Source organism: Doryrhamphus excisus, linkage group LG12 (assembly GCF_037039965.1).
Source record: "Doryrhamphus excisus strain RoL-2023G ecotype Guam linkage group LG12, RoL_Dexc_Guam_v1.1, whole genome shotgun sequence".
Taxonomy (NCBI): domain Eukaryota; kingdom Metazoa; phylum Chordata; class Actinopteri; order Syngnathiformes; family Syngnathidae; genus Doryrhamphus; species Doryrhamphus excisus.
Window position 1 is genome coordinate 1903532 of NC_136368.1, and position 13202 is coordinate 1916733.

At 45.2% G+C, this 13202-nt stretch overlaps 1 protein-coding gene across 3 annotated transcripts in view; it reads left to right on the forward strand.

The window, feature by feature from the left end:
• The window catches only part of sema5ba (sema domain, seven thrombospondin repeats (type 1 and type 1-like), transmembrane domain (TM) and short cytoplasmic domain, (semaphorin) 5Ba), an 86986-nt gene extending 73795 nt beyond the window's left edge, over nt 1–13191 (forward strand). The window contains exons 13-24 of one of the 3 annotated variants that reach the window (XM_058081857.2): nt 1049–1166; nt 1238–1422; nt 1501–1644; nt 1715–1862; nt 1938–2163; nt 4067–4279; nt 4942–5112; nt 7884–7934; nt 8310–8447; nt 8634–8678; nt 8895–9100; nt 12082–13191. In XM_058081857.2, coding sequence (XP_057937840.2) covers nt 1049–1166; nt 1238–1422; nt 1501–1644; nt 1715–1862; nt 1938–2163; nt 4067–4279; nt 4942–5112; nt 7884–7934; nt 8310–8447; nt 8634–8678; nt 8895–9100; nt 12082–12258 — 1822 coding nt within the window. In that variant the 3' untranslated portion in view covers nt 12259–13191. The remainder of the gene's footprint in view (nt 1–1048; nt 1167–1237; nt 1423–1500; nt 1645–1714; nt 1863–1937; nt 2164–4066; nt 4280–4941; nt 5113–7883; nt 7935–8309; nt 8448–8633; nt 8679–8894; nt 9101–12081) is intronic. The other 2 variants (XM_058081858.2, XM_078795044.1) reach the window with 2 other exon arrangements.
• Nucleotides 13192–13202: the final 11 nt, after the last annotated feature.

Below are 13202 nucleotides of genomic sequence, written 5' to 3' on the forward strand. Positions count from 1 at the left end.
ATTTAATTAAAACATTTTTTTACATTTTTTAAATTTAATATTTTTATTTTTATCTTTATTTTTATTTTTAGTTTTAGTTTTAGTTTTAGTTTAAAAAAAATCCTAAATATGACTTTGTTGCAATAAATGTGAGGTTGGTGGTTCAGAGTCGAGTTTCAGCTGGATTACGGCCACAACAGCAGCCCGTGTTGTTATTCTGGTGATTATTATGATGTTGTTATTATTATTATTATTGGGCCTTTATAGGGCGTTTAAACCTGCGATCAGCGCCTCAATCTCACCGAACGATTACTGACACCTAGTGACCAATGTAGAGTATTACATTGGCAATTTCGGCTTCTTAATTCCTTGTATTTGTGTTGTAGTCCATTTAGAGAGCCGTCCAAAAATACGTGTTTCTTTGGAATCTGATCCACTGCTTGCATTTTGGGCTTTTGCAACAGAAACATTTAGGTTCCAAGGTCACACGCTCCTTCTATTCATGGCTCCACGCAGCTGATCTGCAAATGAGACGACCTTGAGCCAAAAAGAGGTGGACCTCAGAAATGGAGCGTTAGACAAGCCCGGCTGTCCTCATTACGATGACGGCGTGCTGCTGATGGAAATGTCATTTGAGTCAATGTCACCGAGGAAGCTTTTTACGTCCTCACCTGCTCGGAGACGAAAACCGCTGACCCGCTGACACCTCAGCCTTCACGCCAGAACCCTGCTGGACTCTGCGAGGCACACGTGAGGCTTCCTGCCAGGAAGGAAGAGACCCGATGACACCTTTTTAATGGAAGGAAGGAGACGAGGAGGAGGCAGAAGGAGGTGTTTGGAAGGCAGGCAGGAAGTGAAATTGTTCAGCTGCTACATTTGTCCTTTGGCTCCGCCTCCTCATTAGCAGATTTACATTCAATTAGCAGCCATTAAGCCTTGGGGCGGCTTATGAATATTTAATCGCTTTTTGACTTGTGTGTGAGGATTGCTATAATATGCTGTGATGTAGTTCACCCTGTTACTTCGCCACGCCTGACGTGCATCCTAATGACGCCTTCGCCTGGTGTAGGCTCTGTCTGGAGGCCAGAGACCCGTACTGCGGCTGGGACACCAGGCAGCGGCGCTGCACGACGCTGGAGGACAGCAGCAACATGAGCCAGTGGAAGCAGAACATCACAGCATGCCCGGTAAGAGACTGGCATCCAGGAAATAGACCCGTCCAACAACGCCAACCGACGGGTCTTTGTTTTTTTCCCAGATGCAGAACCAGACCACTCATGGCGCCTTCGGGGACTGGACGCCGTGGCAGACGTGCAACAACAACGACGGTGCGGACGGCGTCAGTGCATGCTTGTGCCGCTCCAGGTCATGCGACAGCCCCGCCCCTCGCTGCGGGGGCAGAAAGTGCGAGGGCGCCACCATCGAAGTTGCCAACTGCTCCAGGTGGGGAACGGTCCAACGCCGATGAATTGTTGCTATCATTTGGTCCAAAACGCCGAGTGTTTTTATGCGTTGACGTAGAAACGGAGGCTGGACACCCTGGTCGTCATGGGGACAGTGCAGCACAACTTGCGGCACTGGCTTTGAGCTGCGCCAACGCTCTTGCAACAATCCCTCCCCGCGTCACGGGGGACGCGTGTGCGTGGGGCCGGGCCGGGACGAGAGGTGACGAGAAGCGGTCGTCAGCAGCTCCGTTTTGCTTACTCAGCACTTTTAACTCCTGACATCCTTGCAGGTTTTGTAACGAAGGGCTTTCGTGTCCCCAGCCGGTCCTCTGGTCCCCGTGGGGGTCTTGGACCAAATGCAGTAGCGAGTGCGGCGGAGGCGTCCACTCACGAGTCCGCTCCTGCGAGAACGGCAACAGCTGCCCGGGATGCGCCCTGGTAAAGATTTGGCAACAAGAACTCAGACTTGATGAAGCATCCTGTTGAGCGTTTCCTGTTCCTGTTGCCTTGCAGGAGTACAAAGCTTGTAACCTGGAGGCGTGTCCGGAGGTAAAGAGGAACACCCCCTGGACCCCATGGATGCCGGTCAACGTGACCCAGGGCGGCGCCCGCCAGGAGCAGCGGACGCGCTACATGTGCCGCGCTCGTCTGGCCGACCCCCACGAGCTGCAGATGGGACGCAGGAAGGTGGAGACGCGCTACTGCCCCAACGACGGCACGGCCGCCTGCGAGACGGACGGTAAGTCATTGGGCGGCGACGGGTCGCCATCGCTTGCTCTTCATGCAAAAATATACAGCAAGTTTTACACGTACGGAGGAATTGAATCCCCCAAAATATCCCCAAAAAACTGTCACGTAATTTTTGGCGCTAATCTTACTCCGCAGATGACGGTAAACTTTCTGAGAAGTGGCCTGTAATTTGTACTCCACAACAGCAGGTGGCACTGTTGGTTCAATTCACGGCCACAAGAACGATTTATTTTGTACACAGCTTTATTTTTGCCACAATAATAAATATAAAAGGGTGTTCTGGCAAAGTAAAGGAATCAAAATCATCGCAATGGCGTTTATGGTTGTTTATCACTCAAATAGAGTGTATGCATATTTGGGGGCGTGGCTCCAAGTGTCATTAATGCAAGTAGAACAAGCAGAACAAATCATTTTTGCTGTTTTCTTGTTATAAGTTCTACTTTTAGAATGTGCCGTGGGCCAATTTAAAAAAAAAAAGTACAGCCATGAGAACACGCAGAGTATTTTTTTACATTCTCTGCATCAAATCTGTTTTTTTTTAACAATTTTAGGCCTAACCATCAATATAAATATTTGTCTTTTTATATACGATGAAGGCAAATCCCAGCTAAGTTACACTTAATTAAAATCCAAAATATGATCACTTTAACTCATTCAGTCTTTAAAAGACAACCCCTTCAGTCCTGGCCAGTTTAGACCATTTAGACTGATCTTTCAAGGCACACAGAGTATTGTGTTCTACGGCTATATAAACACGGAACCTACCAAAAGAAGGATTAGACTCACCTCTTTCATCAGAATTTTTTTTTTTATTTCTATCATTTCCTGTTCTTTAGTAATCAGCAGTAGAACATAGGGAAGTTTCTGGAAAATATCAGTTCCCAACTAAAACTGGGAGGAAAATCAGCTTTTTGTGAAAAGAATAACTTTATTCATGCTTCTGATTGGCTAACATGGTCTTAGAGTGAGGCGTTCTAGCGCTGATTTGTTTTTCTAATCAACCTTTTCCTCGTTGGCGACGTCGCGGTGGCGTGGGATGCGGCAACGATTGATGTCATGTTCCATTTTTCTTTCCGAGGTTGTCAGCTATGAACCCTCAGTGAAGTGGTGTTAAAAAAAAGGCTTCTTGAAGGATTCATGATGGTTACTTTACTTTGACAACGTGTGAGGGGACATTTTATAGGAGCAACATTTTTCCTGCTGTCACTTTCCGTAAAGAGAAATCTTCTTTTCCAGTCGGGCTGGCCGCCCCGGGGCCCTTTAATCATCCATCAGCAGATGATTCCTGGACCATTCACATTCCTCTCTGCTGCTTGTTCTCATATATGAGCTCACCGAAGGTCATCACGGACTTAGCTATCATAGATGACCTCCTTTGGACCTTTTGATCCTTTGAATCCTTTGGATTTATTTTTTTACATTAAAAAATATTAAATTTTCCAAAATCAATACAAATAAAAATTCCTATGTATATATAAACATACACACATTTGAAAGGGAGTGGGAAGAAGTCAAGACTTATCTAGTCCCACACCCTTAACCACCCAGATTCCAACCTCATCCCAACAAAACAGATATTATTCCTTGTCCACAGAATAAAAAACCCATATCCAACCACCCTCACCCAGCTTGAGGCACCCAACCACGTGCCAAGAGCAACCAGCAATTTATTTTTATTTTTATTTTTATTTTTATTTTTATTTTTATTTTTATTTTTATTTTTATTTTTATTTTTATTTTTATTTTTATTTTTATTTTTATTTATTTATTTATTTATTTTTTGTGTTTAGTTTTTAGTTTTTATAACCCCTCCTGCATCCTATGGATCCTATATACAGTGAAAGCCGCTTAGGTCCACAGTCCGAGGGTCCACTATGTGTTGTTCTCTGCAGGCTTGGTGGAGGAACTCTTGAGGACCCCCGTGGTGAGAGTGGCGGGCAACGGCTGGTCGTCGTGGGATACGTGGTCCAGCTGCTCTCAGAGCTGCTCCAAAGGTTACCGCACCCGACGGCGATCCTGCTCCGGGCCCGAGGGGAAGAGCGCCCCCGTCGCCTGCCGGGGGTCCCCTGTGGAATACCAGGACTGCAACGTCCAGGCGTGTCCCGGTGAGTCCCCCCAAAACCATTCCCAAGTCATTTATGGCTTGTTGCTAGGCAGACTTCATGGGGCTGAATGAAAATAATGGGTGTATTCAAGCCACGTGCGCTAGACTGTTGAATGAACACGAGGAAGCGAACTCACAATCCTCTACCGCTCTGCTTCCTGGGTGGGCGGGGCTTATGAACACAAACACACATACAGCAGGGCTGAGTATATTTTTGGCCATCACAAAGAAACTCTAGGCTACGTGTCCTTGAATGCATCCCGTCTACAGTGGTGGCGTTGCCGCGGTGGGGTGAGGGTGGGGGTGGGGGGGTTCCAATCAGGGAGTCCATGAATTGAGCCTCACGTGCACAGCCTGCCTGGACGTGCACGCCACATAGACACTCAGTGGCCAAGGACAGGGATGGTGACAAAACAGAGACTGGCTGCGAAATTGTAATTGATGATGAGATTAGAGACGGATGGAGCCAATATAGATTAGTCTGCGTGTGCATGTGTGCGTATGTGTGTGTGTGCGTGTGTGTGTGTTTGTGTATGTGAGAAAGCTAGAACAAGAGTTTGCTTCCAAACTTTTAGTGAACTTCTAGATCAAGAGCTCTCACTCTGACCTAAAAAAGCTTGTGATATGTGTGTGTGTTGATCGGTAGTGATGTTGTGGTTTCAGTCAAAGGGGCGTGGTCATGCTGGTCATCCTGGTCCCAGTGCTCGGTGGGTTGCGGCGGCGGTCACTACCAGCGTACGCGCTCCTGCAACAGCCCGCCGCCATCCAGCGGAGGGGACATCTGCTTAGGGCTGCACACCGAGGAGGCGCTTTGCAACACGCACACGTGTGATGGTGAGGCTGCTGACACAACAACGCAAATAATAATAATAACACAACACACAATGCAATACTTATATATACATAATAATAATATAATAATAACCAGTGGGACCTTTTTGTAAGATGACATTATTCTTCTGAGAAAATGTTTTTCTTAAAAGGTCGTTTTTTTCTAAGGAGATATTTTTTCTCATGAGGACAGATTATTTTTTTTTCTTATGAGGACATTTTGTCTAATGGGGACATTTTTCACTTGACTTTTTTATTTGTGGGACATTTTTCCTACAGGAATTATTTTTTTCCTATAGAAGCATTTGTCCCTTTGAGGACATTTTGTCTTATGGGGACGCTTTTTTGTGATTTTTTAACTTGTGAGGACATTTTGTCTAATGGGGACATTTTTCACTTGACTTTTTTATTTGTGGGACATTTTTTCTACTATAGAAGCATTTGTCCCTTTGAGGACATTTTGTCTTATAGGGACGCTTTTTTGTGATTTTTTTAACTTGTGAGGACATTTTGTCTAATGGGGACATTTTTCACTTGACTTTTTTATTTGTGGGGACATTTTTCCTACAGGGAATGTTTTTTTCCTATAGAAGCATTTGCCCCTTTGAGGACATTTTGTCTTATGGGGACACTTTTTTTGTGGCTCGTTGACTTGTGAGGACATTTTGTCTAATGGGGACATTTTTCACTTGACTTTTTTATTTGTGGGACATTTTTCCTACAGGAATTATTTTTTTCCTGTAGAAGCATTTGTCCCTTTGAGGACATTTGTCTTATGGGGACACTTTTTTTTGTGACTCTTTGACTTGTGAGGACATTTTGTCTAATGGGGACATTTTTCACTTTTTTATTTGTGGGGACATTTTTCCTACAGGGAATTTTTTTTCCTATTGAAGCATTTGTCAGGACATTGTGTTTTGTCAATTCTTGTGGGGACATATTCCTATATTTTTCCCATTTTCTTTGTTAGGACATTTGTACTGGACTAACAGGAACATGTCTTTAGGACATTTTTTTCCACTTTTTTCTTGCGAGGACATTTTGTTATTGGGGCTATTTCTTCTTAGGGATGTTGGTCCAAACAATCCATGTATTAGGAAATGTCCTAGTTCTGTGCATTTAGTGCATCACGCAGACGTTCCAATGATTTCTGGCCAAAATGTCCTCCCGTGTCCTGCTAAGTATCACGTTCCCGGAGTGCTTTTCAATTGGAATTATCCCGCCTGCCAATCACGAGGCCAGCGGCATCCACGCTCCGCCTCCCGGCTAATTGCAGACAAGGAAAGGTGAATGACTTCCTGTCTGAGATGCTAATCAGACTCTTGTTTTCCTCCTTGGACTTCCTGTCCAGTCCTTCACTGATGGACGGCCTCGCCGCATCGATCAATCATTAATCGATGTGAGCGTCATAAGTCATCTGTCTGCCTGTATTCGGACCTGTCAATCATGGAGGTACTTGATGATGACGGCTAATTGATTCAAACGTAATGAATTGTTGCAGGACGAAGTGGTGGGTGGAGCTTCAAGTCTGAAGCAGTAATGAATGAAATATTCTGTCATCATTCCCTCCACGAAGGCGCCTCCATTGTCAATCCAATACAGATTTAACTTTTGCAGTGCAGGCAACAACATCAGCTCCTAGTGTCTGGTTTTGGTGAATATCAGAGGGGTCAGACCTTGGGAGCGTACAGAGCAGTAATAGAAGACAACAACAGCATCACCAACTAGTGTTCGGTTTAGTTTATGTAAGAAGGGACAAGCAGAAAAAAGAAAGCAGTAACAAGACAGCAATTTTTGGTACTTGGTGTAAGAGGGGACAGAGAGAAAAAGAATATAATCAATAAAAGACATGACATAATATGCTTTGTTTTAGAGGGGACGGGCAGAGAAACAGGGAAAGCGATAAAATACCACCTAGCAGCACTTGGTTTAAGAGGGGACAGCAAAACCGATAACAAAAAGTAATGTAAGACAACATCACCTAATAGTGAATGCTTGGTTTAAGAGGGGACAGACACAGAAACAGAAGTAAAAGCAATCAAATACATCACCTAGTGTAATACAGTATGCTTGGTTTAAGAGGGGACAGAGGGACAAACAGAAGAAAAAGCAATCAAATACATCACCTAATACAGTATGCTTGGTTTAAGAGGGGACAGACGGACAAAAAGGAAAGCAATCAGGTACATCACCTAATACAGTATGCTTGGTTTAAGAGGGGACAGACGGACAAAAAGGAAAGCAATCAGGTACATCACCTAATACAGTATGCTTGGTTTAATGGGGGACAGACAGACAAAAAGAAGGAAAAGCAATCAAATACATCACCTAATACAGTATTCTTGGTTTAAAAGGGGACAAACAGAAATGGGGGGAAATGCAATATAATGGCACCTAGTAGTACTTCCTTTAAGAGGGGACAGACAGACAGAACAGATTAAAAACAGAATTAAAAGCCATAAAAGACAGCATCAACTACTGGTGCTTGGCCAAAGAGCGGACAGAGAGAAAAACAGGAGAGATTGCAATAAAAGACATCGCCTAAGAGCATGCGGTTTAAGAGGGGACAGACAGAGAGAAAACACAATCAAAGATATTTATTAGGGTTTTGTTTGTGGCGGGACAGACAGAGAAACAGAGAGGGAAAAGTCCATAAAATGCATCACCTACTAGTGTTCGGTTTAAGAGGGGACAGACAGAGAGCCCCCTTGATCACTGGGCTGGAGTCCCATGGTGGAGCCTTTTAAACATGTGGAGGTGTCTTGTGGTTCTAGATGCGTGTTGGGCCAGAAGGGAGCAGATGGAGGTCCAGGTTCTCAGTCGAGGTAAACGTCAGGCCAGTTCTTGAGACGTCCAAAACAAACTTTCCTTTGATTTCATTTGTGCTGCTTTTGAAAAGAGCGCAGCAGCAGGCGCTCGTTCTTCATGGGGGGGGGGGCATGGGCGGCTTCCCCTGTGGTTCCTCTTTCCTCTCGGGTGGGAGCTTCTGTTTGTTTGGTCGTCGTCTCAGGGAAACAACGCTTATCCTCAGGAGGCAAACATCTCCAGCGTGCGCTAAGCTATCTCCATCTTGTTGACACGGCAAACACTCTGGTGGCTGAACGGGCGGCAGGAGGCGGGGCCTCCCTCGGTGGTGGTGTCCTCGGTGGGTGTGCGGGTCATGCCGGGTCATGTGGTCATGTTGCGTTGCTTGCGTGCAGGCGGCTGGATGGCCTGGTCGCTGTGGTCGGCGTGCGACGACTCGGGCGTTCAGATGAGGAGTCGAGTGTGCGGCGCCCAAGGTGGCGCCCCCTGTCTGGGGAACGCCACGCAGCGTAGAGACTGCAACGAAATACCCGGTGAGTCGTCACAACATACATCAAAAAATGTTTGTTTTTGTTGTGTCTTATTGTCAGTCTCAGTTTTTAGTTTTTTTTTTTGGACGCAAAAGCGTCTCCATGCAACATCTTCATTGCCGCCATCTTTGTTTTTGCATGTGCGTGTGCATGCGTGTCTGATCGTTCCTGTTCCTGTGTTCTCTGCAGTCATCCTGCCTGCGTCAGGCTTTGATAAGGACCAACACTGCGGAGGTAAGTAGATTAGCTCGCAAGCTAGCAGGGGTCCCATCACATCTGTTCCCACGCATGCTACATGCTACATGCTACATGCTACATCTGCATGCTACATCTGCATGGCCGTATTTAACCCGTGATGTAGTGAAGGACTACATAGACTCCAAGGACTAAATACACTCCTTGGGGGAGGTAATTGCATAATACGCTAAATGATGCATATTTCTCGCCTAGCCTTCACCTCCATCCACCTGATCGCCACGGGCGTGTCTTGCTTCCTGGGGGCGGGGCTCCTATCTTTCCTGGTCTACGTGTACTGCCAGCGCTTCCACAAGCCGTCGCAGGAGTCGGCCGTCATCCACCCGACCACGCCCAACCATCTCAACTACAAGGGCAACAGCACGCCAAAGAACGAGAAGTACACGCCCATGGAGTTCAAGGTGCGTCCTCGCCGCGGTGGTGGACGGCAGATTGAAGCGGAATACACGCGCTTCGTGTTTTATTTACTACTTTGATTGCGGCATTCATCTCGGGCGCAAGAGGATAAATCACCCGCGTCTTTATTAACGAGCCGTGTTAGCGCTCCACGGCGCTCTGCGGGTCTCATTAGTTGGAAAAAAGCAGCTTATTATCAACTTTTTCTTCTTTAAAGGCCAGCGTCTACGTTTGAAACCTTCCAGGAGATGCGTATGGTTCACATGTTGTACGCTACAGTCAGGGACAAGAACTTCACAAGATACTAGCTACTACAGCTAACGGCAATACTTTACGAAGTCCATCTGGCAACTTGCCTGGCGTCCACAAGGAACTACTAGGAACTACTAGCGACTACTACGAACTACTAGGAACTACTAGGAACTACTAGGACCTACTAGCGACTACTAGGAACTACTAGCGACTACTAGGAACTACTAGGAACTACTAGGAACTACTAGCGACTACTAGGAACTACTAGGAACTACTAGGAACTACTAGAAACTACTAGGGCCTACTAGCGACTACTAGGAACTACTAGGAACTACTAGGAACTACTAGAAACTACTAGGGCCTACTAGCGACTACTAGGAACTACTAGGAACTACTAGGAACTACTAGGGCCTACTAGCGACTACTAGGAACTACTAGCGACTACTAGGAACTACTAGCGACTACTACGAACTACTAGGAACTACTAGGAACTACTAGCGACTACTAGGAACTACTAGCGACTACTAGGAACTACTAGGGCCTACTAGCGACTACTCGGACCTACTAGCGACTACTCGGAACTACTAGGAACTACTAGGACCTACTAGCGACTACTAGGAACTACTAGAAACTACTAGGGCCTACTAGCGACTACTAGGAACTACTAGGAACTACTAGAAACTACTAGGGCCTACTAGCGACTACTAGGAACTACTAGCGACTACTAGGAACTACTAGAAACTACTAGGGCCTACTAGCGACTACTAGGAACTACTGTGAACTACTAGGGCCTACTAGCGACTACTAGGAACTACTAGCGACTACTAGGAACTACTAGAAACTACTAGGGCCTACTAGCGACTACTAGGAACTACTAGGGCCTACTAGCGACTACTAGGAACTACTAGGGCCTACTAGCGACTACTAGGGCCTACTAGCGACTACTAGCGACTACTAGGAACTACTAGGGCCTACTAGCGACTACTAGGAACTACTAGGGCCTACTAGCGACTACTAGGGCCTACTAGCGACTACTAGCGACTACTAGGAACTACTTCTCAGTACAGTTGGACACTTTTTCTTGCAATGGCGAAAGTAAAATAAAAGAAAATTAATAAAAATATTTGTAATATATTAAATAATAAGCATAATGATTAATAATTAATAATAAATAATAATACAAATAATAATTATATGTTATATATTTGTAATAATCAAATAATAATAACATTAATAATTACACAATAAATATAATTACATAATAAATATATCTTAAAAAATAATAAAATTGTTAAATACCAGTGAATGGCGAAAGTAAAATAAAACAAATGCAAGATATATGATAAAATATGAAACAGTACCTCAGTTGTTCAAGCACAGTGATAAAAATATTGTTAAATAATTAACACATTTTAAATAAAAATATTTGTAATATATTAAATGCTAAACATAATAACAAAACAATAATATAATTAATAATTACATAATAAATAAAATTAAATAAGAAATACATTAAATGAATAATTGTTAAATACCAGTGAATAGTATGAGTTCATAAATGTGTGACTTCCTTCTCCCCCGTTCCCGTTTCTCGCTCTGCCTTTCCTAACCTGATTACGTCTCGCCGAGATGATCCGGAGGGTCGCCTCGCCTGCAGAGCGTCGTCTTTGTGAGACGCTCTGGCTGAGCGTGTTTGACATGGAAGCAGATTACATTTGTTACTCATTTCCTCGCTACGGTGGCCTAGAGCGGATGCTGCTCATTGATAATGTTGCATTCACATAAAAGCTGCAGGATCGAACACAGATGCTAAAGAAATGCTGCAAGTTCACAGAAGAAAATGGAAGCTTGCCAGGCTGCCAGGAAGTTATGTTTGATGGGGGGTTCATGTTTTTTGGTTTTAGGATTTTGGAGTGTTTCAGTTTTGGTCATCAATTACTTTGAGTTCCACTTTACATGCAAACCTGAAAGAACCGGTACTGTAAGGTGCACAGGTACAGTAGCGCCTTGGTTAGCGTCATTATTTTCTACAGAAGATCTGACTCTAATGGAAATGGCTGATAACCAAATCAATGCTTCCTGTGAGAAATAAATAAATAAATAAACTGCTGCCTTGGTTAATGTCAATAATCTGTGGAAGGTCCAACTCAAACCAAAACAGACTCTAACCACAGCACATTTTCCCACCCAAGATAATGTAAATCCAATGACTCCGTTCCAGACACCCAAAAATGTTAACACGAAACCGATTTTAGAAACACTATTTGTAGTTTTACATGCAGGTAATTACAAATGTATTTACCTATTTTTGTTGGAAATACACAAAAAAACTAACAAAAAAACAAAATAAAATAAAATACAAAAATTTTAAAAATATATCAAAATAAATATCAACCTTCAAGAAATAAATAAACATACCTTGCATGATCCAAGATGGCGGTGGATGGTATTTTGGATGCTAAACAAGCGGGAGAATGGAAGCCAAGGCAAAATTTTTTGCAAAAAATTTGAATCTTAACCAAAAAAGTGCTAACTAAGGCAGGCGTTAACAGAGGCAACTGCTGGTATTGACATAGATGGGCGACATAGCCGGCTCCGGTTGCCATTTTGTTAGCAAACCAAGGAAGCTAACAGGACATTTTGTGGACAAGATGCATAGATGTACACTAACTGGAAAATGTACGCAAACCGAGGCGCCAATGGACGTTGTTAACCAAAAAACCTGACCTTTCAGACGCTGAACAAGAACAACCTGCTGCCCGACGAGCGCTCCAACTTCTTCCCGCCGTCGCTGCAGCAGACCAACGTCTACACCACCACCTACTACCCCCCCGCCCTGGGCAAGTTTGACTACCAGCCCAACTCCTCGCCCTCGCCGTGCCGGACGTACAACCACACCAACAACAGCTGAGGGGCCCCACCGCCGCCGTGACATATACGCCCCCCTCTCCGCCCTTAAAGACATAACATCCCCCCCCGCCCCCCCCCCCCCCGGCTGGAACTCTCCTCAAGTTGAGACGCCACAAGGACGTTGGTATCCTTCCTCACGGGGCGAAAGGACGCACTTGACAAAGAACACCAACAGGGGGCGCCACTCTGGGATAAAGGGGCGTGGCTCTGGATTGTAAATAACTTGCCGGGACGGACCAGTGGGCGGAGGGAATCCGTGGATTCCTCAGTCCGTTCCGCTAATAGCACGACCGCGGTCATATCAAATATGGCCGCCGTGCTGCGTTCAAGGAATGACAATAAGCTGGTAGATGACGTCAAGACGGCGCGTAGCATAGAGACGTGATTTCTTCTTCCTCGGTAACATTTTTTCTAAATGGACTGTACGTGTGCACGTGTGTGGGCGTGCACGTGTGTGGGCGTGCACGTGTGTGGGCGTGCACGGCATGACTCTATTTATAGATTTGAATAACATTCTATTTTATTACAATGCCATGCTACTGTCAATGTGTCTACCACGTAACACTGTTGTTGTTGTTGTTGTTGTTATCCACTAATTGTCTCCACCCTCAGCTTGGTTTGGGGGTCTGAGCTCCGCCCCCCCACCGCCCCCCACCCTCACCCAAACGACCCCGCCAGCTGCTCAAACATCACAAAGAACTCCCGCCGAGAGGAACAAGATGGCCTCAGTCGGTTCATCTTTGAGGTTGCGCTCGAGCTCCGCCCCCCCCACCCCCACACACCAGGGCGATGCGAGACTCCGCCCCCTCTCTATGCAACGTACCAGGCCCCTCGTGTAGACTGTCATCACTGCCTTCTAGACACTGTGAATCTTTTGCTACTCTATATTTTTGTACATTGTACGTGGTAAAGATAATAAACCTCGATGCCAACAGGACGCACCTC